Source organism: Trichoderma breve, chromosome 2 (genome assembly GCF_028502605.1).
Source record: "Trichoderma breve strain T069 chromosome 2, whole genome shotgun sequence".
Lineage (NCBI taxonomy): Eukaryota > Fungi > Ascomycota > Sordariomycetes > Hypocreales > Hypocreaceae > Trichoderma > Trichoderma breve.
Genome location: NC_079233.1, coordinates 6,415,135 through 6,442,223, shown reverse-complemented (window position 1 = coordinate 6,442,223; position 27,089 = coordinate 6,415,135). Strand labels below are relative to the sequence as shown.

The following is a 27,089-nucleotide window of genomic DNA, read 5'->3' as shown; positions in this document are numbered from 1 at the left end:
GCAACATCCACGGCGACAACTAAATTAGAGAATTGACAAGGGTCGGCCGATCGTATATATGCACTATCCCTCGCGCCCTCTTCAATTCCACTAACAAGGTGAAGCGTGTTAGCTTCTCAGTGGTGGTCTCAATCGTTCCGTCAAGCACGGTATCCTCGTCTTCAAACTACGTCAGATCCGGGTATAGATCCATTCCACACGCGGCAATATGACTGAGTATGTGGCTCTGCCTTCGAGCAGCAGCCAACTCGAAGCAGAAGTTGCTGCCAATGGGGCCGGGTTTGCGCCAGGGGCATGCTTGAATTGCCGCCGTCAAAAGCAGCGCTGCGACAGAACCATCCCTCAATGTTCTCGATGCTCCACGTAGGCATCTGCCAACCTCAACTTCGCGTCTGTGGCGATAGGCACCATACGAGTACTAATACCATGGCTGTTAGGAAGGCAATTCGATGCGTTTATCCTACCAAAGACAACGGCGCCGTTGGTGGACTTGTGCCAGTGTCGAGCAGCACAAGTCATATGCTAATACCTTGTTCCCGGCCTTGCAGCTTCCACCTGTCTCCCCATGGAGAACGCGATTTACTCTGGGCAGCTTGTTCAAGGCAGGGCTCATACATGCAAGGCGGCTATTCTCAGCCGACGCTGTATCACGTTGTGAGAGACATCTTTGACCATAGCGGTATCAGCGTAACGGATGTTGTAACTAGATACTTTGATCTGGCACATTACTGGCTACCTATTCTGGACAGAAGAGCCGTTTACGACGAAGCAGCACGTTTCAACCTGGACGAGGCAGGCAACCATGACGCGTTTGCCTTGTTGCTTCTTTGTATGCATACCTTCACCGAGAGTCCTTGCGAAAACCAACCTCAGCCGACACAAAACCTTTTATATCGCACTTTACGGCAGCTATTTGTCATTCTACAATCATCTCCAGATATCCTTGCGCGAACTTTGCTACAATGTGGCATTATCCTGACGGCATATGCATGCGGCCATGGTATGACCAAAGAGGCGTATGAGACATTGACGATATGTATCGGCCTTATTCGCCGTCTCAGCATCGACGGCTATGTAACAGCAGAACCCAGGATGGGAGCGGACCGTGGCCTCTATGATCATTTGGAATTGGATCTCTGCTGGAGTGGGGTAATTCTACTGGATAGGTAGACTATATATTCTGACGATAACCTCCTGGGACGTAATACTAACTCTTTCTATAGGACTATTGTTCTCTCCAACATCGACATGTGCCTGCCATATTTGGTGGAAGCGCACCATATTCCGCCGAATTCCGGCATCTTTCAGGCATCAAAGTCGGATCTTTACAGCCGGGATGCTATCCGCAACCTGTTGGCACGAGCAGAGCACGTTCTCCGCCTCGGCGACATGCTCAAGAATGTAACCGGACCCGACGCAGAAAAGTACGAATTTGTCGAAACCGCCGTATGCAATGAAATTGCCGACTTTATCCGTACCACCGAAGGAGGCAAATTCCCTCTCTGTGAAACGGTTGCTATGGCCCTTAGGTACGTGACACGGCAGCTGGTACTCTCTTCTATCTTGCAAGGGGCCGATGCTAACCACCACCAAGTGCTCTCATCATGCTGTATCGCAAGCAAAATTATTATAGGATGTCGATCGACAACTTCACCGTACTCAGAGCAGTCCTGACATTCAACAGCATACATAACATGATCATGGACACATGTCGTGACGAAGCCGAATGGGTTCAGGCGCACGGCTGGTCCAACAACAGTAGGCCGTGTTTCCTTGGACTCTGCTGCCTATATGGTGCTGCCGCTCACTTGGACGAGCTTCGCGCGGAAGGTTTATCGAGAGAGGATGTTTGGACCCTAAGAAATTCCTTGGTAGAATTCTCACATCGCTGGAAACTTGGAGGTATGCCATTTTCCTGCCCTTTTGCTGTGCGGATGCATATTCTAATGGCCAAAGCAGAACGTTTCTTGAATCATCTCAACTCGGTGAAAAGAATACGTGATGTGCCAAATCAAGACAGCGCTTCTTGAGCTCGGATACGGACTTTTAATAAGGTAAATGAAACGAATTTGCGATTAAATCATTTTGGAGATTGCTGTCCTTCTCAGTTCCGGGCTATTTTGTTGTGCCCTATCCTCGGGCTTTGTCATGCTGGATTCTATCTTGGAGACTTGGTTGCAACTTATTGATATCTGATTTGTCTTGTCAAAGGAGGCATATCGGGCAAATATGAGACAAAATGGAGAGAAATGAGCGGAGTTCCGCAGATGACTGGTGCAGCTGGATAGGATAGAATATCAGGCTGGTACTCGCCTTTCGTGAAGGGGGGGGGGGGGGGATTAGGCGGTCATCATATTCGTCATTGCCGTCTCCGTTTGAGCAATCTCGCCTTTCATTACGTTCTCACACGTAACGTACAACGCAGGCGTCTCACCTACGACGTAGGAGCGACTGGCTATACTTCTGGACAACATTTCCACCGACACCCCTTACCGAACCTTCGACTTTGGTGTCGGTACGCTACGCATAACTTGGTCTAAGGCGCTTCGATTGGCGTTCAAATTGAACTTCGATGTATGACAAAATATGACAAAAATTAGTCCAGCTGCAGCCGCCACACAGACCCCTCGGCAATCTTTGATGTTTTCGGCTGCTGCTTACCCCGGATGATGCTATATGACTAGCATGTCAGATTGAACCGTACCGCAGCTTGGGTAGAACGCATTTGGCGACTCAAACTAAGCAATTACTAAAAGGTCCTTCATCATGACTTGTATGTGCGCGGCATCTCCCATGAGCATGTCGACTGTAAGACCAGCGCATCTTTCTCTTGAGGGACTAGGAGCGGAGGATTTGGGACATCTAGCCGCAGGATCCAATGGATGTTGCTGACAGCACGGAGGATATGATTATTAATGTAACTTATTTTCACTTGACCCATAGTTGTCGCAACTCAAATCAAAGGGTTGGTCTGTGGAATAGTTAAATGTGTCTGTTGTGGTAATCCAACTACACGGCTCTTGATGAACTTGGCTTCCCAAATGCTCACAACATCATGCCAACTACAGGTTACCTTAGTCATGGAGTACTAGACACTATAAATTCATTCTCGGCACATGTCACATTTGCTTGCTCTCAATGGCAGGTTGAAAGATGATTAAACTGAGCCTTTAGCTGCAGATACCCTTGCCGGCGGGAAGAACTCCGATGGGGTTGGGCTCTTTAGCACATGTGATTGTACCTGAGGATTGGCTGACGCCCCGCGAGGCAGTTTTTTGTTGCCCCGCATTGGCTGCAAAGAGAGAACAAAATATTAAAAAACAATTCTACGGGTTCTGGATTTGAGGCTGAGGAGGGATGGAAACAGAAGTTGGTGGATAACCGGGTGTCTGATGGATTGGATGGATGCAATGTACATGGGCTACGTCTATCTCGGGTACAGTTGCCTACATGTACCTGTGCAGTGGAATTGAGTAATGCGCCTCCAAAGTCAATGGGTCTTCGATTCAAGCCACGGGAGGGTTCATCCACTCGTAAGTTGTACATACTCGTATCACGGCGGGATGAATGTACTGCAGGTATCCCGTCGGCCATTTGCAGCTCATGACTAGAGTCGTGGCCCGTTATAAAATCTCGATGCAGATCCTTATCAACGGGATGGAGAGGTTGAGAGGGGGAAAAAAAATCATAAGAGACTTGCCCCAGATTGGCTCCGATCTAGCGAGTCCACTAGACGCATCAGCTGTGACGACAAGGCCGCGCGATGGGAGAGGCTTGGAGGCTCTGCTGAGCTCAGCTCTTCTGCGGTGAGAGTCGGTGATTGGCGGGTGGCAAACAGAGTTGGCGAGGCTGAGCTCATTAGGCCGGTCGTTGATTTGTGAGGTGTGTGCCTTGGCGTAGAAAAGTTGACAGTTGGTGGGCAACCTTTTCAGAGGACTGCGTTTATTTTTGGAGATTCTTTGTAATGGCGTGTTGCTGTTCGTATAGCAGGTTGTTGTCGGTTCGGAGGAGGGAATATTCAGGATGGAGAGGCCTTGCTGCTGACGCCGGCTGGATTCAACGCTCGAGACGATATCGCGCAATGCATTGGGATGGAACATGAATGCAGGATCAGTAATAATGCCGCTCACCGTCTGTATTATCTGGTGGACTGGATCCTCAGCAGGGAACCGGAGAGATTGGGTAGAAAGTGTCTTTTAATACTAATCCATACATGCAGATAGATAGAAGAACAAACATTGTATTACACGACTGTAATACCTCAGATTAACGCTCCACGTCGTACAAGATATCTCTCCCCCTGAACCTCCAACTCTCTCTCGTCTCGTCTAATCCCTCCATCTGCGCATGTGGCCCGTCTTTTCTTTTCTTATCGACGTCACTGCTTCCCGTCGCCAAGACAATGAAAATGGCCAATAAAGCCCTTGGTGGGGTGCTGCCAGCCAGTAGAATTCTCGCTACCGCCCTGGAGTCTGCCTCCCCAAGCCCCTACCAGCCCCTACAAGGCACTAAAACCCCCCGCTAGCGCCTCTGAAACCGACAGCTGGTCCAAGGGTCATCTGGCGAATGGAGGCCAGGGGGAGGAGTTTTGGCCCACGGCCCTGGTCGCCGAGAAGCTTCAGTGAAACTGTTACTTCATCACTTTGAAACCGCCGTTTGATCTTTTTTCCTCATCCCTCGTCCCTTTCGACTTGGCTGTCTGTCCCCTGTACGTATGCGATTAGCATCGGGAAAGGTCACTGAGGACAGCGCATCTACGAGTACACCACATCACTGTAATTTAGGCGCGGACTGTTGATATTACACCAAGTCGGAGTTGCGATCGTCAGCATAGCCTGCAAACCGCGCGAGAGAAAAACACACCCGACAGACAGTACCTTGCATGCTCCAAAGCTGCCATTGGCGAGCTTCTTCGACGACTCAACTGTCCTTGATCGCCCTAGCCGAGAACCGTTCCGGGTACGCACAGGCCTCCTGCGTGTCTCGTTGTCTCGTTGTCTCGTTGTCTCGCGCTCTGCAGTGGTATCGAGCCGCATCATCAGACGAAGACGCAAAGCTGTTGCTGCGCCGCAATCCCGCTTCGCACAGCACTAGAATCTTTGCGTTGGCGGCACTTGGCGGCTTTGTCTGCCGTACAGTTACAGTAACTAGAAACAGAAGCTGAGGCGACTCCAAAAATACATCCGAGTAGTCGTACAACTGCACGCCTCACTTCCCCGGCCATTCATTCCAGGCGCCACCAGGGGGAACGCGGAGGGAACAAAGAACGCTCGCCCTTGGCTTGACTTGCTAGCCACGACGCGGCACATCATCGTCGACTCTCTTCCACCAACCACTCGCCATTGACCGTTTCGCCATTCTCAACCCATCCAGCAAATCACACCGACCATGTCGTATAATCGCCTAGGTATGTGCTTGCAATCTCCAGTTTCCCCTTCTGACGGCCCTTGGCTTCACCCCCCCTGCCCGCTTAATCTCGAACACCCACTTTTGCCCACATCGTCCCTACGACGCATTGCTCCCTGTTGCGACATCTTCATCATTGCGATGCTCGACCTTCTGGGCTAGCCTCTTATTCTCTCCCCACGTTCCCTGCGCTGCGGCATCCTACCCGTGCTCGTGTATTCGTACGCATACAGATAGGCCCGTAGCGCGCCTTGTTGCGCCTCGTTTCCAACCATCTTCCTCCTCCTCAATCTTTTGCTACCTCTGCCTTACTTCTTCTCTCGATTCTCTCCTCTCACCGCAATCTAACGGATTTTACTCGCAGACCACGACTTCGACGACGGTCAACACATGGATCCCCGGGGTAACCCGTACAGGACTCCGTCGCCTGGACATCCGCTTCAGCAAGGATACCAGCTTGACGAGAATCCGTATGGCCACCATCCTCAGAATCCCCAGATGCCTGATATTGGACGGCTAGCCAGTCCGAGTGATCAGCTACACATCAACCCCGCTGTAAGTGCCAGATGGAACCCTTTCCCATAAGCAATTGGAGAGCTGTCGAGTCTGACCGAATTCCTTTAGCACTCTGTCGATACTCTGTCATACAACAACAGCCAGCACCCCGCGGATTACTCAATAAACCCAGAGGCCCATCACGATGCCTATTATAACGCGCCCTATGAGCCACACCCGCAAGACGGCCAAGGCTATGACCAGCACCCATATAGCGATCAGCAAGGCTACGATCAGCAGGGATACGAACAGCAGGGCTACGATTATGACGACCAGCGGCCGATGCTCTCCCACCAGAATACCGAACAACTTCCCCTCAATCAATATCAAGATACCCGGCCAGTCACGCCGACTGGTGGTATCAAAAGGTGGAAAACGGTAAAGCAGGTGCTCCTGTATCGCGGCAACCTGGTGCTTGATTGTCCAGTGCCTCCGGTGATGCTACGCGAAAACCCCCACGGCGAGCGTGACGAGTTTACACACATGCGCTACTCGGCCGCGACCTGCGACCCCAAGGATTTCTACGACGAAAACTTCACCCTGCGCCAAAAACTCTTCAGCAAGCCACGTCACACTGAGCTCTTCATTGTCGTCACCATGTACAATGAGGATGACGTCTTGTTTGCGCGAACTATGGTGGGTGTCTTCAAGAACATCGAATACATGTGCAACCGCCCCAACAGCAAGACGTGGGGCAAGGACGCTTGGAAAAAGATTGTCGTCTGCATCGTCAGCGATGGTCGTGCCAAGATCAATCCCCGAACAAGAGCTGTGTTGGCAGGCCTCGGAGTCTATCAAGAGGGTATCGCCAAGCAGCAGGTCAACAACAAAGACGTGACTGCCCACATTTACGAGTACACTACACAGACACACTTGCAGCTTAACAAGGACGTTGTCTCGCTCGTCCACCGCCGACAGCCTGTTCAGCTACTTTTCTGCCTCAAGGAGAAGAACGCGAAAAAGATCAACTCTCACAGATGGTTCTTCCAAGCGTTTGGCCGTGTGTTGGACCCCAACATTTGCGTCCTCATTGACGCTGGTACGAGGCCCGGTGGTAGCTCCATCTATCACCTCTGGAAGGCGTTTGATTTGGAGCCCATGTGCGGAGGTGCCTGTGGTGAGATCAAGGCTATGTTGGGTACTGGTGGAAAGAACTTGATCAACCCCCTCGTCGCGACGCAAAACTTTGAGTACAAGATGAGCAATATTCTGGACAAGCCCCTGGAATCGGCTTTTGGTTTCATTTCTGTGTTGCCTGGTGCCTTCTCAGCTTATCGATATGTTGCCTTGCAGAACGACAAGAACGGCCAAGGCCCGCTCGAAAAGTATTTCCTGGGTGAAACGCTCCACGGTGGTGGTAAAGCTGGTCTCTTCGAGTCCAACATGTATCTGGCCGAAGATCGTATTCTCTGCTTCGAGCTAGTTACCAAGCGAAACTGCCATTGGATTCTGCAGTACGTCAAGTCTGCCACTGGTGAGACTGATGTGCCCGACACGGTGACGGAACTGGTTCTCCAGCGACGTCGTTGGCTCAACGGTTCCTTCTTTGCCGCTATTTACGCAATTGCTCACTTCCACGACTTCTTCCGCTCCGATCATTCCTTCTTCCGAAAAATGGCATTCTTCGTTGAGTTTGTGTTCAACACTATCAACATGATCTTTGCTTGGTTTGCGATTGGTAACTTCTTCCTGGTTTTCAAGATTCTGACGACAAGTTTGGGCTCGGATACCCTTTTGGGTAAGACGGGTGAAATTTTGGGCGTTGTGTTTGAATGGCTCTATGGCGTTATCCTCATCACCTGCTTCGTCTTGTCTTTGGGCAATCGGCCGGCTGGGTCTGGTAAGCTTTATTCGGCCATGGTCTGGTTCTGGGCAATTATCATGATGTAAGCTAAGACCCCTTATTTTGTTTTCTATGCCCTTGTTCTAACGTGTTTACTTTTAGCTACTTGATGTTTGCAGCCATCTTCATCGCCGTCAAGGCCATTATCGCTGATCTCAACGACGGAGACGGATTCAACATTAGCCAACTGTTTAAGAACCAGGTTTTCTACACGCTCATCGTTTCCGTCATGTCAACCTACGGTATCTGGCTCATTGCATCCCTCCTCATGTTTGACCCGTGGCACATGGTTACTTCTTTCGTTCAGTACATGCTTCTTACACCAACCTTTACCAACGTTCTCAACGTCTACGCCTTTTGCAACACCCACGACGTGTCTTGGGGTACAAAGGGTGACGACAAGGTGGAGAAGCTACCGTCCGTCAACACCAAAGATGGTGAGGGCAAAACGGACCTTCCCGACGAGGGTGATTTGAACGCACAGTACCAGCGAGAAGTCGCGATGTTCAGCGTGAAATTCAAGGAAGAAAAGAAGGATCCCACGCCGGCGCAGCTCCAGGAGAAGCAGATGGATTACTACCGAGGTGTGCGTACTGGTGTCGTGCTCATCTGGATGATTACAAACTTTGCGCTTGCTGCTGTCGTCTTGAGCTCGGCCGGTCTGGAGAGGATCACGCCTGGTAATTCGGATGATCAGGAAGCGCAGCAGACGGAGCGGTCTAACATTTACATGGCTGTTGTTCTGTGGAGTGTTGCTGCGTTGAGTAGCTTCAAGTTCCTCGGAGCCATGTGGTTCCTCATCGTCAGACTTTTCAGAGGTGTCTAAAGAAAGAGGAATATGAAAGGAAAATAAGAAAGAGATGAAAAAAAAAAAAGAAGAGTTATATGATGCTAAAGTGGTCATGAGAGAGTCTGTATTGTGTTATTAAATTTCTGGATTATACCCCCTTTTTATTTCTCCAAGTGGAGGGGCAGCAACTGAAGATTGGGCCAACTACAAAAGGCTTTTGTTTTTATCATGCATGTATACAACTTACCCCCATGTGTTATGTTTGGAGTTTTTTTTTTATCGAAGCTGTAGCTTTTAGTAACGGTCCGGAGCTCCTCCTCCTTTCATTCATATTCTTCCTGTATGCATTTACGGCCTGTTGGTGTGTGGCTCGGCGGCGTTTTCTTTCCACCTCTTGTTTGATGTTATTGTTTGGTAGGGGAACGCATTTGCATAGCAGATATTCTAGAATACATTTGAATGATGATGATGTTTTGAGGCTTCAAAATAACGTGTGGTTTCTATATCGAAAATTTTGCGGTATGTGGAATTGAAGCTACTGATTATGCAATGTGTACAATATCACAATGATCAAATCATATACATCTTATCATATTCATTGAGTTTTATTATACTCATATATTCATACCACGTAGTAATACATAAAATGAGGGCCCAGTCTACCATCTCGACCTGCCCGAGTACTTATTCCCCCGAATTTAAAACAGCCACGAGATGTAGCGATCGTAAAACTTGTGCAGCCCCTGGCTGTTCGCACGCTTAGCCTCCTGCTCCTCGAGGTACTCGTTCTCCTGAGCATCAATGATTTCCTTTCCAGTGTAAAAGTCCGCCTCGTGGGCCTTGACACCCTTGCTCTTGGTAACGAGCATGTGGCCGAAGAGCATGATGATGTAGAGAGGGATTCCAAGATATCCAGTGATGAAGTTCTTGTAGTCAAACTTGCGGGCGGAGGTGTGGATGAAGACGTCGAAGTTCTTGGTCAAGGCGATGAGGATTGTGAAGAACAAGCAGACGACGGTACCCCAGTAGCCTTGAGGGGCGACATAGGGCATGGCGCTGTCGGGGATGTTTTGGGCGCGACGAGCACGGAGGAAGAAGAGGTAGGTGACAAGGATGGAGATCCAAGTCAAGATACCGAAGATGGTGACGAGGTTGACAAAGTAGCCGAAGACCACCGTACTGGCGGTGGAAGCATTCATAAACGCCAAGCAGGCAATCGCTGCGCAAAGGAAAAGCGCTGGGTAGGGAACACCACGCTTGTTGGTTCGCTTGAAGATGGCGGGAGCAGCGTCATCGGAGGCAAGGCCGTAGAGAGTTCGGCTGGCAATGTACAAATCAGAGTTGGAGGCGGAAAAGACAAAGACCAGAATGCAGGCGTTGATGATGTGCGGCAGGACCTTGACGCCGGCGAGGGTGGCGGCGACGACGAAAGGCGAAGCGTTGGCACCGGTGCTCTGCTTGTTGGCGAAGGAGAGCTCGGGGCTGTTGTAAGGGACGATCATGCCGACAAGGAAGACGCTGAGGCAGTAGAAGAAGAGGATACGGAAGAAGGTGAGCTTGATGGCTGTGATTATGCGCGTTAGATCTTATTCCGTAGAAAAGGGGGACATGTCAAACATACCCTTAGGAATGCTTCGTCGGGGGTTCTGGGCTTCACCAGCGGTGACACCGACCAGTTCGGTTCCGAGGTACGCAAAAGTGGCATTGACCATGACAGACCAGAAGCCGAGGAACTTGCCCAAAGAGCCCGTTTGATATAGTTCGGCAAAGGCACCAGGGTGGTGCCAGTATCGGAAGCCAGGGGCATCCCCGTTGGGACCGCCTCCGCAGGCAATGCACAAGGCGAAGATGATGATACCAACGATGATGATGACTTTGAAAGAGGACAACCAGAATTCTAGTTCACCGAAAAGTTCAATTCCTAGGTAGTTCTACAAGGTAATTAGCATATGGTCCAAATTTGGGAGGAGAAATAGCAGAAGACGGATCAAATAGACATACCACAACAAGAATGGTGACTAGGAAAATGGCAATGAAGACACCTGGATTGACCTTGTCTCGAGGACACCAATACTGAATGACCAAGGCGGCAGCTGTCAACTGATTCGGGGTGGTAATGATGTACTTGAACCAATATCTTTTGAATCGCCGTTAGCAATCCCACAAATTGTCGAATGTAAACCACAACTCAAAACTTACGTCCAACCAAGAGCGAATCCCAGAGATGGGTGGCAGTATCGCGTAGCGTAGCCCGTAAATCCAGCACTCATAGGTAACCAAGCAGCCATTTCTCCCAAGGAAGCCATGACACCGTAGACGAGAATTCCAACGAAACAATACGAGATGAGCAGCGAGCCGGGACCAGCCTGAGCGAGGGCCTTTCCGGTACCAATGATGAGACCAGTGCCGAGCGCACCACCAATGGCAATCATGGAAATGTGGCGCGCCTTGAGACCCCGGTGCAGAGACGTCTCAGGCGAAGTCTCAAGACCACGGATGCGAACATTCTCGTAGTTTCCAATTCTGGCGCTGCTTTTCTCGACATCGTGTCCGTAGCCAGCGGGGCTGGTGTGAGCGTAGAGCCCATCGTCGTCACTCATGGCGGCGATATGCCCGGAGGACTGTATCGTGAGGAGGGAGACAGAAAAGGTTGGTCTATACCACTCAGGCGACGGATGTCTCAGACGGAACAGAGACGCGCCACGCTGTCGACTTCGCAAGATATACGAAGATGGACGACGGGTAGAAGAGATGGTAAGAAGAAGAAGAGAGGATGGTGGTAGACAAAGAAGGTTGTCTCACGGAGGAGGCTGCCTCACTGGGTTATAAGTGTTCACCTGCTTGTCAAGCTTGGAGCTGCTGGGATTGGTTGGCCCATCCCGGCCTGCTCTTTTTATGGAGTCTGAGACTTTGTTCCTGTTGAGCAGTTGGGTTCAGCCACATGCCATGGCTAGACCTGATGTACACCTGTACGAGTATAGAGGCGAGTGCATGTACAAGTAAGGTGGACAGACATGGGATCCCCGAGGCTAAACACGCACCAAGCCGTGGGGATGGGCCTCTCCATGTCCTTGGCATGCTGCGTATCTCGACTCCTCCCTATGGTCAGCCTATCACCGCACTGGGTATCCAGCAAGAACCAGCAAAAAGCCCGAGCCGGGGGCCTCAGCGGTGGAGAAGCAAGCTGAGAGAGGCAAGGGACATGGCCTCATGGTCTGCACGGACCGGGGCGAGGTCTCTGAGGCTGGACTAGGTAGCAGATTGAGATTGGGGAAGATGCAGCCTTTGGGCGGCTGGTGTGACGGCATTATCCCGCTGCTGCTGGCGCGTCTGTCTCTGCCAAGGGACTAGCTGTCGTACGAAGGATTAGCTCAATTCAGGGCCATGCAATACCTGTTTGTATGTTGGGAGGCTGATGTATTCTTGGGATGGACCCGGTGCTTGGTTGGAGAAAATCGGGGACCAATAATCCCACCTCGCCTGGAGAGGATGGATGATGGTCTTGGTTGTGTGGGGTTGCCATGATCCCTGTATTTTTGACTTTTTCTTCTGGTTACGGAGAACGGTATCACACTTACATCCATCAGAGCTGATTATCTGCAGGCAAGAATCTCTAGTCGGCTCCGTAGACATGCTTGGCAGCGTTGGTTTAGGACATGTTCTTCCCTCTTGGTCGTCATGACTTGACTCGTGTGCCTTCCGCCCTGGTTCTCCGACCACGCGCAAATGGAGGCTGTACGGGGTATTGGCATGACAAACATCTCGATATTGGGTGCTGACTTTGACACGGCGGGCTTCCTGTACGACAGGGCTCGTCGTACGAGCCTCTTTTGATTGCAGGGCGGATGACGGAAGAGTTTAGGTTTGCCTATTCGCCTCACTCGGGGCCTCCTAATCCTGTCACAGGCGAGCCGTCGCCTAGCGACGGGCACAGAGGGGAACGTGAGCCGATGACATTTCGGAGAAACCCTAATATTATTCGTGTTTGCCACGAGACTGGGGCCATAGCGCTTCCAGTTGTAGAGTCGAGATATCGGGTTATCTGGCCCCGCTCGTGCCACGGCGGTTGGCAGCACCTTATTTGCTCAGTGGACAACAATACGAATAGACGGTATTAGCTGACCTCGCTATACACAGCCAATGTCTCAGGTAGTCGACCTCATTCTGAGTCGTCTCGGGATCGTCTTGGTGGCTCATCCTATCTGTACTGCTGCATCATTCTGATTTCGTATACGGCAAACGTGGGGTGGGCTGTAGACTGAACGAATCCCCGAGGGACCGGGACGAGAAAGTGAATAAGACACCCGACGCCCTCCATGAATAGACAGCCTAGTCCATTCATCAGGCGAGCCAAGACGCCTGTAAGAAATGCTGGTGCCTGGTAGTCGATTGTTGGTTGATTCTGTGGCGGACAGAAAGGACAAAAGAGATAAGCGGCCGAGACACTAGAAAGCGCCACACGTTGATCCGAAGCAAATGGCGCAGAAGGGTTCTAGAAGGGAGAGCTAAGAGGAATAAGCACTGCGCTTGGGGCTTTTAGGGCCTGCGGAGGCGGATTTTACTCCCACTCGGGGGCGCTTTAGTGGCTGGTCGTAGCGAGAGTCCGGCACCTGATTCTGGGCGCCGAGCAAGCACGGACGGGGTGTTATCTCGCTGCTTACAGGTGCTTTGATGTCGGCTATGTACCTTATCTTTATTCTTATCTTTACCTGGAACCCTTACTTTTTGTCTCCTGTCAAAACAACATGATGCAGATAACAAACTTTTCCATCTTCAACCATCTATCTGCCCATACAAACTACCTCATCTCTGGTCAAATCAACCACAACTCCATTCGCGACGACCCTAATCCCCTCTCTTCTCTTCTCCTCTTCTCTCCGAATGCCCGCACTAGTCAGGCATCGTTCGTTTTTGTGGGCTTCGTGCTTCTAGGTTATCTTAAGGTTGCTGGGACCCGCCACACCACGGCTTCTGATTTTCCCATTTGTCGGCATCCAGGGATAAGCATTTCGACCTGCCTATTTCGGGCCTTGACGTGATTTACCCCAGTCCTTAGGTCAAGGGCCAGCCGGTGGCTCGTCCCTCTGCATAAATGGAAAGGAGCGGTTGAAAAGAGCCAACATGCGCAGCAAAGGATCTCGCAGCTGACGGTTGCCTCCAGGTGTAACGTGGTTGCGTTGCTCACAGAAAACAGAAACAACAACAACAAAAAATCGTCTAGACAAGACTAGAAACCTGATATTTTGAGCCTCGTCAAGCAAGTATTCGCATAGCGCCAAGCGAATCTGTACCTAGCTTGGCTCCCGCAGCCACAGACGCGCCCTTACGCCTTTCCATCTACAAATATCGCCATCGGCTAGTCACTTGTAGATGACATGCTTTGGTGCCGGTAGCCGTGAAGTGAACCGTTTAAAATGCCTCTCATGACCAGCATCGTCGCCAAATGCCATGATACCCGAGTGAATTCAGGCACAAATCATCCTCGTGCGGATATAATTCGTGTCTACGCCCTGTTGAATACATTCCTTGGGTTGCTTGAGCGTCAGCGCTCCGCTGTCATATTCTCCGAAAGGGGAACCTGATAGTAGCTGCGTGTTTACTGATCCCATTACCAACCTATAGGAACGTTCTCGGAGCACGGATCGGACTGATGAGGGTTTCTGGTCTACTTTGTTTTGTCAAATCACACCGTCTTTTATCGCCGTCTGTCTATCGAGCGGGGATATCGCCAAGGCTCTTATCACTTGTCCAATGGAGCGTCAACGCGAACTCGCCGAGGCAAGCAATCGTGTGGTATCAGCGTAGTAACACTTAGTCACATCAAAAGCAGAGATCACCACCTGGATCTTGGCATAAGCTTCTAGAACCTGACCAGCCCTGTGCTTTGCACTGCCTTTGGTTAGCCCTGGGGATTGGGGTTGGGCTGGTCAACTGGTCTGGAGAGGCGCGTGCGACTCCAGCGACGCAATCTCAGATGCTACACAAAATCTCCCAGAATCCGCCTTGCAGGAGCGTATCTGCGTAGCATTTTACAGTATACTGGTACCTAAGGTTGGATCAAGGCCGATCACTTTTAACGTGTTTTGCATTGACAGCCCAACCCGCTCTCCTGCAGATGAGAGTCGATTGCGGGAGCGCCAGATGCGACGCTGCATCTTTACTTTATTCACCATGTTGGGTCTAGGTGGCCAACGGTCGGAACATCGCTCCACAGACACGAATCGCCTCACAAGGCGCTATCCTACGGCTTCCATCGGGACCTCGGAGTTTGCTTTCCTTGATTGCCCGCCTCAGCTCACGGACCAAGTGAGCACTGCCATCCCTTGATGTCTCTCTTTGGGCCTAGATTTGGCAAAGGAGCACATGAGCTCCCTCGAAGTGTCTATCTTTCTCATTGTAGTTGTTTGAATGAGTTGAGACATGGCGAACTGAGTGCGGATAGCAAAGAGTAGACTATTCTTAGTCTGCCTTGCCTTCACATGCACAGGTATACATGCATACATTAGTAGACACACAGTATGAGTCTATTGATCCGTAGATTCAGCTGTGTATTGTGGCCTCATCGTATCCCTAGTAATCTCATGACCCATTCCTGTGGGATCTAGCGCTACTACCTTGAGTCGTAGAATGGTTAGATGCAGTGCTCCGTAGACGTGTGACTTTGTTGGTCCAGAGAGTCGGTTTGTTGCATTCTAAACTCTCTACCAGCCTTCATCTGATAGGGACCTTTGCCAATGGAACCCCTCAGGAGGCATACTTTCTTCTCAAAGGTCATGGGTTCAAAGGAAATCACCTTTCACTGACGTCTCCGTCAAAATGAAAATAAGGAGGAAGACTGAACAATTGGACGCTCTCATAACGGCTGAAACTATACCCACGAAAAGCCTCTCAATTGCCCCTACGCCCTCAACAAGTCGTCCAAAATTTTGCCTATCGCCAATACCTTCTCTTCTTCCAACCTCCCTCCAACAATCTGTACCCCAACCGGAAGCCCCATCTCAGCCATCTCCCCCTTACGATCCCTCCAAACACTACCTATCCACTCATCCGTCTCATTCCGCGGAGCATAATCCCACTGCGCGTCGCAATCGCGAGCCTCAACTTTGCCTCCCGGAACGGCAAGCGCCACATAATCAACCAAGTTCCATATCTTGGTGTAGCCCGTGTATCGGCTTGCTTGGTGCGGGACTGCCGAGTGAGGCATGACGGGCATCAATATCGCGTCCACGGTCCTCCCCGTTGCGGGAGACTTGACGGATTTCCATTTTTCGAGGTGAGCTTGTCGTAGGGCGGCCTTGCGCTTGTTGAGCTGCCAGTAGTCGTACACGGAGATGGCAGGGCCCGCGTTGACGAGGCTTTCTATAGCGGGTATAAATGGCTCTCCTCCTGCCTCTACATCTTGTCGAATGTCTTGTCCGCCGTCGACGACAAACAACTCGTCAATCAATTCGATGGATTCGGCATGGAGATCCCGTGGCCAGTCAATGACTTCATGGCCTGCGGCTCTAAGAGCTGCTGCTGCCTGCTGTAACACTCTGGTGATTGGCGGATGAGGCCTGACTATGCCATCATCGAGAAAAAGGCCGATTGTCAGTTTCCTAGAAGAATATTCGTCATACATGTTCTGCCGCCATGCGACAGGTGAGACATTGTAGTCGCTCTGCCAGGGCTCATGGAGAATGATTTCTCTCGTGGCATGGTGGATGGTGGAAAGAGAGCGAGCGAGCGGGCCAACGGTTGACGGCGAATGTTCTTGGCCATCTGTCGAGACAAGACATCCCCAGTGCGGCAATCTCGAGTTCTGCGACGCATTAGCTGTCTTTCCGTATCACTGAGGAACAAGCGATATCGTAGACTTACACTACATCTGAGACCGTAGAGACCCATCATGTGGCTGGGAATACGAATACTCCCGCCAATGTCTGTTCCCCACCCCAAGATGCTGCCCTTCATGTATAATGCCGCGCCTTCACCACCGGTTGAACCTCCTGGAGTGTAGTCTGCGTTCAAGGGATTCGTAGTCAATCCATAAAGCGGATTGTCCGTTTCTCCCCACTGTATGTCGTTAGAAACATGATCTTCCTTTCTCTATAGTATGAGGGCTTATTTATACCATAACACTTTGAGGGACGTTTGTCTTGGCTATGATGACAGCACCCATTGATCGCAACATTTTGACTAGCGCAGCATCCTCAGAAACAGGCTTGAGTGCCCTCACCGTGTATCCAAGCGTGGTATCATAGCCCTTGACGTTGAACTGGTCCTTGAGCGTCACTGGGACTCCGTGGAGGGGGCCAATGAGTTTTCCATTCTCTTGAAGATACTCATCCAGCCTTTTGGCGTCCTGAATAGCTTCGGAGAATAGCACCTCCGTGAGGCTGTATCCCCAAAGGTTAGTTATTGGTTATGTATCTTCATGAAGCAGCTTATTCACTGAGGGGGGCTTGCCAATTTGTCTGTTTTCATCATGATTAGATGTCTGTAGAATATACCCACTTGGACGAGAGGTTGCAAACTCACCTTGTTATGAGCTTCAATAGCTCTGAAATCGCCACAATGTCAGTCCAACCACCGGAATCTGCAAGAGCGAAAGTCGCTACCTTGTAATGTATGCCTTTGTCACATCTTCGCTCTTTAATTCTCCCGTAGCCAACAGCTTCGATAGAACGACGACATCGTCAATTGCCGTGATTTTCTCTGTCAAGGCCGGATCTTGATCGGCGATGAAGGCATCTACGGCTGACTGCCTTTGCTGCTGCTTCGCCGCGACGGTCTGTCTCCAGTCACGTTCGGCGCTCATTGTGTCAACTGCTGACTCACGTCTATACTCTCTTGCTGGGGACCTGAAGTCGGTATGTTTTCGGAACAGCCTCAAAGATCAATTTCTTCGCCAAGATGTAATTCACAGATGATACCCGTCTCACAAACTGCTCACTCTGCAGAAGCGACAAAATGAACCCCCATATTGTTCGGCGTTTGCGCTGAGTAATTTGTCGGCGATAGTGTTGTTGTCCGTCACGGAACCGGCCCTTGGGGGTCCCCCACTAACGGAATCTCCCGTAGTTGTGAACGGATACAGCTCGGCGTTGCAAAGGAAGGAAGAAGCCGATTCCGCGATGTTAAAATCGCCGGCCGTTTCCCTTGAGTTGGTATTGTGGACGAAAATTTCAATCCATGCTTTTCTTTTTTTCTTTTTCAATAATTCTGGACAGGGAGTGAAATTAGTAGCTGCCGGTATCCGAGTAGAATTGAAGTTTACTAACAAATAGTGGCTTTGTCGTTAGTGAGATGTCGCGGAATTTGTATGAACACAGCTTACCTGGTAGCGTAGGCAGAAACAAGAAACTGGAACTCGGGAATTCAAAGATTCAGACTTTTACACAAATAATTTGAAGGTCTAGGACAACTATATACATGTCTATATGCATCACACAATTTCCGCTATAGCGTTTCGATATTCAGTGATTACTCAATGCTAACAAGTTCATAACTCAATTCATTCGAGATGTCAAAAACACCGCCGGTCTGCACTATAAAATTGTATGGATCCATGGATGTTTTTTTTTTGGCAACCCTCTATCAGGCTCCATTGCTTGGCACTAGGAAACATCCGCCCAAGAGCTAACCAAACATTGAACTGAATAGTCGCCACCAAATCCATATCCTACGGCGTGACCGATTCATCAACGTCGATGCATCTCCGAGGATTTGTCCAATTTGCAGCATTCAACGATCCATTTCGTGGTACATTTCATCATTTCATTGTGTGTTTCGTGGTGCATGGTTGCTGTCCTTCCATTTGTAGACCAATTCGTATAGTTGACGGGTTTAGACCATCGCCTCTTAGAAACGGACTATTAGGCGATATAAGCGACCCTAGCTACATCCAGGCGGTTGACTTCACCGTTATGCTTCCTTTGAATCTGCCGTGCGTCAACCGGATGTAGTTAACAGCCGTTTAACAGAATTTTTCGAGTTCCCGTGCTTATACTGCTAGCAATTAGCTATTGTTCGGAAGTACAAGAGAATATGGACCTTTTGACCACTTCTTGCCGTTATAGACTTGATGAAGAAGATGTTCAAGTATAGTCCTCGTGTTGACCAAGTTTATATCCTAGTGTCATTGGAACTCAACTCGAATTTGAATCAGTCTTCATCTCCTTTAATCTCTTCATCTTCCGTTACTCTATGACTTTTTCTGCCTGCCCCTTGACGCCCAACTCCGGCTTCCATCAACGACCGGGAGAAGAAACGCTCCTAGAATTGCCTTGAAATTCTCTATGCCATGCAGAATGATAACCAGGAGAAAGAACAGGAAAAAGAATTTACTTTTGTCGAATACACCGATGCAAAGCTACCTACCGATCCTGCCGTCCGCAACGTTATTCGACGACATGCTATGCGAAATGTGGCCGAAACGCGACGTCAAAGAGATAATTACGGCAAGAGCGGTATCAAACAACCTCCCAAATGGATCTTGAACACAATTCTAAAGACTTCGAGCTCTGCCCAGTCCTCTTCTTCAACAGAGGCAGCATCTGCTAGCCGTGGCGATGCATCAGCGAGCGCCATTGCTTCCAGCAAACGGCAATATCTGACCGACCCTCCATCTCCACTGCCAATGAGTATTCCAGAAGCTACTTTTGCTGAAAACTTTGCAATTCTACATCTGGTAGAGTCACTCGCGGGACTTCACCTCGGTGTCAAAGCCCAACCATCTCCGAATCCGAGACTCGAGTTACATAAATCGCAGCTTCCCCAAAGCAAGACTCTACTATCTTTCATTCCATCTCGCTATGGACACGTTACACCTTTGACATGTGCTGTGGATTGTCTCGCAGCCCGTGTTCGACAAGTCACGCTCAAAGACGATGGCTTCTCAGATGACCCGGATTTGGAGGTCTATCGCTTATATGACAAAGCATTAAAGGCTCTCCAGGAAGCTCTTAATGATGTAGAGGAGTGGAAGACACCGGAAACACTTTGTGCCGCGGAGTTACTGGGATTCTTCGAGGTATTGACGATGCGCAGCTTTATGGATGACATTTACTGAAGCATCATTTTAGCTTTTGAATGGAAGGGCAGAAACAGCGCATTCTTGGACACGACATGCTGCGGGCGTAGCTCAGCTTATACAACATCAAGGGGCTGATCACTTCCAGACAGACTTTGAGTTGGCTTTGATTGCGGCCTACGTCGGTCCTCTGGTAGGTAACGTATGCTGTCACTGAGCGTGAAATTTATTCTAACAATATGCTATTATTCAAGGTTCACGAAGCGTTTCTTAACCATAACACGTGCTTCTTGGCAGAAGACGAATGGGAAAGAGTAATACGAGAAGCAATTGGCGGTGACACATCCAACTCAACGGATGATAACAATGCTGTGCTATCTCTGTGGACGCATCTTATAGACGGACCGAATCTCTTTAAGAAGATTACCGAAATGGTGCTGTCCCCTGAGCCAGTTCCATCTAGCGATATCCAAGAAGCTGTAGAAGGCCTCGTGGACGATTTGCAGGAAATACACGAATGGCTAGGCATGGAGTACGATATTCATAATACCAATTATCCTCCACAGAGTACAAGCGGCAATTTCTACGCGTGGCATATGAACTTCCGACAATCCATCATCAGCCTACAACAACAAAAGCACGCCAGCTGGCCAATATTACAAGGAGCATGCATAACATCCTGGCTCACGAGAGCACGCCTTCTCACGGCGTTGGCACCTGCTCGGTTCCACGATTTAGAGACGGTGAGCCAAAAGTTTGTTTACGACATCAAGAGCTGGAGGACAAATTCATCGTCTCTTGTGAATGCGGGCCTGCTGGGCGGGTTGTTCATGTGGCAGACTGTCTGCGCGGGGAGAGTGAATTGCAAAACGAACGCGGTATGGACTGAAGGCTGGTCTATGGGGTTGTATGGACGAGATAGAAGACATGGGGGGATGATTGAAAAGGAGAGATTTATGGCGTGGCTCGACACCATTGGGATAGATGTCGGATGATAGTAGTAAAAAGTGAGGTTTGTTATAATTGGGCTTGTTACAAGGAAGCATTTGCATCGGTTTATACATTAATCAAAGACAATAAGTTTAATATACTCCGTATGAAGGGTTTGAAGCTCAGTGCTGTCACAGTATTCTATCTTGGGTTAAAACCTTACTATATTTATGCCTTTATTTTCTAGGAAAATTTAGCATTCTAACAACAAAGAATCAGCAGAGACCGTGCGAATAGGCCAAATCAAATTCTAGCTATCTAATTAGACTATGAATCTCAAATCCCACTTATAAGATATCAAACATCCAAACTCATATACAACATGAAGCTTCAATCAAGCAACTGGCAAACAGGAACCAAGCCAGCAAGGGAAACAGTTAGGATATGCTTATGAATGATTGATAATGGTCAACTATGGAGTAACAAACTCAGCCTCGGGATATTCTAATTCTAATCACGGCCACTGCAAGTTAAGTGAGCTTGACAAAATGGTGTCTTAGGATTAGTGATGGCTTCGCCAAGTTTAGTAATCCACTTCAGGATTACAGAATAGTTTATCCGTCAAAACTTTTGACGAGCCTGTTCTAAAGATTCTTCAAAGATTGGGAGCTAGATGAATAAAATGTGCATGTTCTCTATTTTACAAAATCGCTAATCGTACTACCAAAATTACAGAAAATAACATAAACTAAAACTACCTGACCGCTCAAGATGTGAATGCATATCCGCCTAGCCTGGCATACATGTATCTAAAGTCCATGCCCGGATTCTTCTCCAACATATCAGCAGTCATCGACGCAGACCGTATATCTCCAGATGCCGCCATGTATCTCAGCGTGCGAATCGCCCACATGCGCAGCTCAGGGTTTCTCGATGCACTACCGGCTATAAAGAGTGCTGGAAGGAGGATGCCACATTTCAGTGTCTGAATGCTGGAGAAAGGGATGCTGTTATTCGGGCGGGCGGCGGGGAGGATAAATGGAGGTACTGCGGCACAAACATCCTCTGCGAAGCGCTCCGTACGGCTCAATGATTCTGCGAGAGTGTTGTTCGCTTCATCAGACCCGTCATCCTCCAAATGGGTTTGGATGTAGGCTTGAAGCTGAAGCTGCATTATTCGAACAGTGTTGCGCACTTGTGTTGTAAAATGGTCCCTGTAAACATGGTAATAATCTGCAAAGATGAGAGCTCGATATGCAGGGTCTTCCTCCGAAGCCATCACCTTCCTAGGCTGCCATCTCTGGGACACGGTATCCTCAATTTCACGATACGCATCGTGGAGGTCCTTTGCCGTTGCAACAATCTCGCGGTCAGACAATAACCCTTCAGCGACATCGATTCGAAAATTGATCATCCGTTGGTTCATCTTGGAAAGGCGCCACTTGGCGTCATCCTTGTCGTGATATATGTCGAGCCTTCGCCCTAACTCCGCCACGCCTTCCGGTATCCGGTGAGAAGCAATATAGCAGCTGATGAGGAGGGTTATAAAGAGTTTGTTGGCCAACGTTCTGCTGACGTCGCTTCTTATCATGTCATTGTAGCCGCGGGCCTTGATTAGTGCCAGAGCTCCATTAAGATGGGCCAGCCAAGGCGCCGCCGCCCTGAGGTCACGACCCATGATCTTCTCATAGAGGTCGAGAAGTAGCACCGACTGCAGCGTGGAATCGGCGCTCGAGAGTTCTGGGTTAGAGAGAGCTGCATTGACTCGCCGTAGAGCAATCATGTATTGCTGAGCTGCTAGCCGGAACAGCTCCCTTGATTCTACCGGGTTCTTATTCGCCGCAAAAGCGAGACTGGCTGCGTCTACACTAGCGGACAAGTGATCATCCGCTTTTGCCTTTTCGTACAAAGAAGGTAAGATGTTATAACTGCTGGATAAGCCAAACACATAGTGAGCAAAGAAGTCGTGGCGAGCGCGCACATTCCACGGCGTCTGCGGCTGCGGAATCAGGCTGCTGCTGGTGTTGGGCAAGATGACATGATTCAGGGTGCCAAACTGCAGAGACACCGTCGTTGCTTTGGAAGCCAACATCTTGCGCTCAACGCTGCGCGTCTGGTCACGGAAGATGAGCTCATTTGAGTCCCGATACCCAAAGCACGAGATGTTGGCCCGCAGACACTGGCCACATCCATCCTTGCGCAGGTCGCACTAGAAACCCCCATTTCCGCGTTAGCCAAGCGAACCTCATGTGACTAATGATGATGTACATGCGGGATCCGTACTTTGAGCTTGCGCTTTCTGCATGGCAGGCAATCTTTGGAAGGTCCCCGATAGACCATTTCGTCAAGTTCCAGTGTCTAGTTTGATGTATGAATGGCAAGGGGGTGAAGAGGTACCGGTACGACACCAGACCCCTGTTCGGATGCGCGCTGAGGGATGACAAATAGAGCTGGCACTAAGAGACGATCAGGGCGCTAAACAGCGATTGTACGCACTCCATACAGTCGACGGCCTTGTCGAAAGATGAAGTTTCATTGTGCAGTTTCCAGCCTGGGTGTCTGCGGAAGTTGGTTGCATCTCGGGGCTAAAAGTCGGCGTGTCGGTTCGCCTCCAGAGCGGCCTACGTAACAGCGGGCGCTAGGCCTACAAGGGCTAGCGTTCCGGAGTTTTAGATCGGTGGATCCCGTACCTGTCCCCTTCCAGAATGATACACGTATTTGACTTGCCGAGATCATTCCTCAGGCATGGAGATCGGGGTTATGAAGAGGGCGAACCGAGTTTATCTCTCTTCTAGGTTACATTTTACTTGATCGCTGCATAGCAGATCGAACTACCGGGGATAAAGCCAAGTCAAACCGCGAGGCCAATGCCTATTTGGGGCATGATTTCTAAGCGTCGACGACTGCGGTTGGTCTACCGGAAGACAAAATATCCACCGCTCCGTTTGGCCCCTGCAAGCTGTTGAAGCAGCTACTGAGCGAGTTGACGATGACTTCAACGACTTACAGCTCGGCGAAATTAAGTCCGATCCTGATATTTCCATCTGGTTGCTAACTCCGGGAATCGCAATGTCTTTATATAAGAGGCCACTTGAACCAGGTCTGTCTCAATTGCGAGAACAAACAAGACTCGACTTCACAATTACATAAAAGAACATTAGCAAAAATGGTGTTTCAGTATAAGCGTGTTCTCCTTGTCGGCGCCACCGCTGGCATCGGCGCTGCCATGGCAGACAAGCTCATCGAAGAAGGGTCCAAAGTCATCGCCGTTGGCCGTCGCCAGGAGCGGCTTGATGCCTTTGTGGCCAAGCACGGCGCAGAGCGTGCTAGTGCCATCCGGTTTGATGTCACCGACAGGGCTGGTCTCGACGCTTTTGTCAACAAGTGAGCATTATAGGCCGTAATCTTGTTGCGTTCACGAGCCAAGGCTGATTGATTGCCGGAATTTAGGGTTGTCCAGACGTACCCAGACCTGGACTGCGTCTTCCTCAACTCGGGCACCCAAACCCAAACCAAGCTTACTCGCCCAGACGAAATCGATCTCGAAGCTTTCCACCATGAATTCAACGTCAACTACACTTCAGTCGTGAATCTCACTATCAAGTTTCTGCCCCACCTCCTGAAGAAGGATTACCCCACCAGCATCATCGTCACAGGGTCAATCTTGGGCCTGATTCCCGCCTTTGTCATGCCAGCGTACAGTGCCTCCAAAGCTGCGCTCCGGTCCTTTTTCGATTGTCTTAGACGACAGAACCAAGGCTTCTCAAAGGTCAAGTTTATCGAGCTGTTGCCTCCAGCTGTACAAAGTAAGCGTTCCACTTCTCCAGACTCCGATGAGGCTACTTGACAGTGAGCAAAACTGACGTCTGCAATAGCTGAATTGCATGATTACATGGGCATTGAGCGTGGTCGAGCTCTGGGCATGCCCCTCGACCAGTTCACCGAACAAGCGTATGCCCAGCTTGCGACAGATAAGGAGATAATCATCATCGGAAACCTTCATGGCTCTACCGTGGAAGAAACACATGAGTTTTTGGAGAAGAGGGACGGGATGTTCAATGCCATATCCAACGCCATGGCGGTTCATTTCCAGCCCTAAAGTGATGGAGCTTGGACACTTGTATAAGACCTTTCAGAGCAAGCGAATAACTATTAAACAGAGTCTTGTTTTGCAATGTCTCCTATGTCCATTCAGTGTTTTGTACGGCTGTGATGTGATGTCCCATTTTCAGGCTGGATGAGCATTCAATCCGCTACATTTCTTCTCTTACATCGCAATAGGTAAGCGATATATACGGTTTGGATTGTTCAGCTCAAACTGTTATAAGCCAAAAGCTTGATGGCCGGAAAGTGTGGGGCATCGGCGTGGGTGGAGTCCCCGAGGCCCCGGGGCTGTCATCGGGCTACCCATCTCCAGCTACCTGCTATCAGGCACTAAATATCAATGGAATGACGGACACTGACCGACCTCGGAAAGGTTTATACATAGCCCTATCTAACCCTCGTTCGATTTATCCGCGTTTAAGTCCCTATCAAAAGTCGGGCGATGGCGCAAACTTTAATGCTCTGTTCCGGACGCAGAATCGCCTGATCCGCCCACCCAAGCACCGCCGACGTCACCTAAACGTCGTCGGAGGCTACAGGCTACAAAACAAGTGGGAAAGAATTCCATTTCGAAGTCTGGGGATTCTATTGTGATTCAAGAATTTTGAAAGACTTATAAACAAGAATTGCAAACGGCCTCTTGCTCATTACCAGCAATCAATCCAAGTACACCACCACTTAGAGAATGCTCTCCTACATCTACACCATGACTCCCCCTACAAAAGTCTTCTTTCCCGCGTTTCAGCTGCAAATCTGCGGGGAGCTCTTCGTGCCAGAGCCAGGATCGCCGAATCGCATGGGTGCGGCGGTCGTCATAAGTCATCCGATGACAGGCGTCAAGGAACAAACGTCGACTGATTACGCCAAGCTCCTCTCCAGGGCCGGCTTCTACACTCTCATCTTCGACGCCGGCTACCAAGGCGAGAGCAGCGGCGAGCCTCGCGGGCTGGAAGACCCCCACCAGCGCGTGGAAGACATCAAGGCGGCGGTGAGCTACCTGACAACGCTGAGCGGGCGAGTGGACGCCGACAAGATTGGGCTGCTGGGCATCTGCGCCTCTGGGGGATACGCCTCGTACGCGACACAGTCAGACAGCCGCATCCAGTGCCTGGCGACGGTGAGCGCAGCCTGCGTCGGGCGCATGACACGCAGCGGCGGCGTCCATCCGCACCACAGGGAGAACCCGCAGGCCATTGCCACGGCTCTTGAGGCCGCGGGCCAATGGCGGTCCAATGCTGCGAAGAACCCGACGTCCAAGCCCGAGGCGCCCGTCATGTTCGAGACGGACCCATCCAAGGTCGCCGAGGGCGCGGATTCTTTCTTCAGGGATGCAGCAGCATACTACGGTACCAAGCGCGGGAAACACGAACGAAGTACCCAAAGAGTTCCTCCTCAGAGCTCCGACCTCATGGTCAGTTACGACTCGTTCAATCTACAGCATCTGATAGCACCAAGGCCACTGTTGATGATTGCGGGATCAGAGGCTCAGACGCTGCATTACAGCCAGGAGGCCATTGACCAGGCCAGACGACCCAAGGAGTTGTTCGTGGTGCCGGGCAAGAATCACTTTGATCTATACGACGACCTGCGGGAGACGGGACCAAAGGTGGTGGACTTTTTCGCCAGCGGCTTGGAGTGACAATTTAGAAAGAAAGAAAGAGAGTGCGAGAGAGAGAAAGCGTACTTTGTACATACATTACAATGCGTCGCAAGCTGTGGTTTCGGATTTTGGAATTTGGGATTTGACGTGTATAGTAATCAGGCGGGTTTATGCCGTGCTGGTCTCGAGGAGCTGGAGCCAGCAAATCTTGCCGCGCAAATGTTGAGTAATCGGAACGATGTCGTGTCTTGCTAGCACATTTTTGCCCAACAGGCCTCGAACAAACAAGTCCGTCAAGGGTTCAGGCTGGCCCTGTACAGTATGACGGAGGATCTGTCATCCATAGAGACTGGAGTCGTGTCATGCTTGGGAATCTCTGGGGCCCCTCGCTCCGGAGGCATCATATCCGGCACTGGGCATTGCCAACGAGGATGAATTAGGTATGATGAAGCAAGAATCGATTCCACTCCTATTCCCAGAAGCAGCCCATTATTCCACCAACCGAGTTTGAGCATATGTTTGTAAGTTTGTTGATTAGACGGGATAAAAAAGAAACAAATGGTCGGCTAGATAGCCCAGCGTTTTGGCGCCCACTTCCGGGCTAGTCGCCGGTGTATGATCTGCAGCCTGTTAATAGGTAGATTGAGATGGCCATGCAAGCCATGGAATCCTTCTGGGCAGTGATTTGTCTTGTCAACACACGGCATTTTTGGGTCTGCTTCAGCTCGATTCACACCGGAAAGGGGGCGGTCCACCAAACGCCTACACTGGCCTAGCTGGAGGATTGCGGGAGTCGATATTAATCAACCCGCCTATCCCAGCATTTAGTTCTGCACCATCTCCTTCT

General features: G+C 50.2%; 8 protein-coding genes across 8 annotated transcripts; 5 read left to right on the top strand and 3 right to left on the bottom strand.

The window, feature by feature from the left end:
• Positions 1-615: 615 nt before the first annotated feature.
• Positions 616-1,860, top strand: T069G_04174 (uncharacterized protein; the record flags this gene model as incomplete). The annotated part of the gene is made up of 3 exons (XM_056171384.1): positions 616-1,166; positions 1,224-1,529; positions 1,737-1,860. The coding sequence occupies 3 exons, from the start codon at positions 616-618 to the stop codon at positions 1,858-1,860; spliced, it is 981 nt and encodes a 326-aa protein (XP_056032276.1).
• Positions 1,861-5,388: 3,528 nt separating this feature from the next.
• Positions 5,389-8,630, top strand: T069G_04173 (chitin synthase domain-containing protein; the record flags this gene model as incomplete). Its single annotated transcript, XM_056171383.1, has 4 exons — positions 5,389-5,407; positions 5,771-5,961; positions 6,031-7,847; positions 7,907-8,630. 4 exons carry the CDS (start codon positions 5,389-5,391, stop codon positions 8,628-8,630), a joined length of 2,751 nt encoding a protein of 916 aa, XP_056032275.1.
• Positions 8,631-9,292: 662 nt separating this feature from the next.
• T069G_04172 (amino acid permease domain-containing protein) lies at positions 9,293-11,194 on the bottom strand (the record flags this gene model as incomplete). Its single annotated transcript, XM_056171382.1, has 4 exons — positions 9,293-10,158; positions 10,216-10,525; positions 10,596-10,731; positions 10,794-11,194. The coding sequence occupies 4 exons, from the start codon at positions 11,192-11,194 to the stop codon at positions 9,293-9,295; spliced, it is 1,713 nt and encodes a 570-aa protein (XP_056032274.1).
• Positions 11,195-15,492: 4,298 nt separating this feature from the next.
• On the bottom strand, positions 15,493-17,394 carry T069G_04171 (amidase domain-containing protein; the record flags this gene model as incomplete). The annotated part of the gene is made up of 4 exons (XM_056171381.1): positions 15,493-16,395; positions 16,455-16,649; positions 16,708-16,972; positions 17,195-17,394. The coding sequence occupies 4 exons, from the start codon at positions 17,392-17,394 to the stop codon at positions 15,493-15,495; spliced, it is 1,563 nt and encodes a 520-aa protein (XP_056032273.1).
• A 1,485-nt stretch (positions 17,395-18,879) lies between these two features.
• T069G_04170 (fungal specific transcription factor domain-containing protein) lies at positions 18,880-20,603 on the top strand (the record flags this gene model as incomplete). The annotated part of the gene is made up of 3 exons (XM_056171380.1): positions 18,880-19,608; positions 19,661-19,801; positions 19,863-20,603. 3 exons carry the CDS (start codon positions 18,880-18,882, stop codon positions 20,601-20,603), a joined length of 1,611 nt encoding a protein of 536 aa, XP_056032272.1.
• Positions 20,604-21,304: 701 nt separating this feature from the next.
• Positions 21,305-22,878, bottom strand: T069G_04169 (fungal specific transcription factor domain-containing protein; the record flags this gene model as incomplete). Its single annotated transcript, XM_056171379.1, has 2 exons — positions 21,305-22,747; positions 22,822-22,878. The coding sequence occupies 2 exons, from the start codon at positions 22,876-22,878 to the stop codon at positions 21,305-21,307; spliced, it is 1,500 nt and encodes a 499-aa protein (XP_056032271.1).
• Positions 22,879-23,704: 826 nt separating this feature from the next.
• On the top strand, positions 23,705-24,637 carry T069G_04168 (short chain dehydrogenase domain-containing protein; the record flags this gene model as incomplete). The annotated part of the gene is made up of 3 exons (XM_056171378.1): positions 23,705-23,922; positions 23,989-24,344; positions 24,414-24,637. 3 exons carry the CDS (start codon positions 23,705-23,707, stop codon positions 24,635-24,637), a joined length of 798 nt encoding a protein of 265 aa, XP_056032270.1.
• Positions 24,638-25,348: 711 nt separating this feature from the next.
• Positions 25,349-26,281, top strand: T069G_04167 (alpha/beta hydrolase family domain-containing protein; the record flags this gene model as incomplete). The annotated part of the gene is made up of 1 exon (XM_056171377.1): positions 25,349-26,281. The coding sequence occupies one exon, from the start codon at positions 25,349-25,351 to the stop codon at positions 26,279-26,281; it is 933 nt and encodes a 310-aa protein (XP_056032269.1).
• Positions 26,282-27,089: the final 808 nt, after the last annotated feature.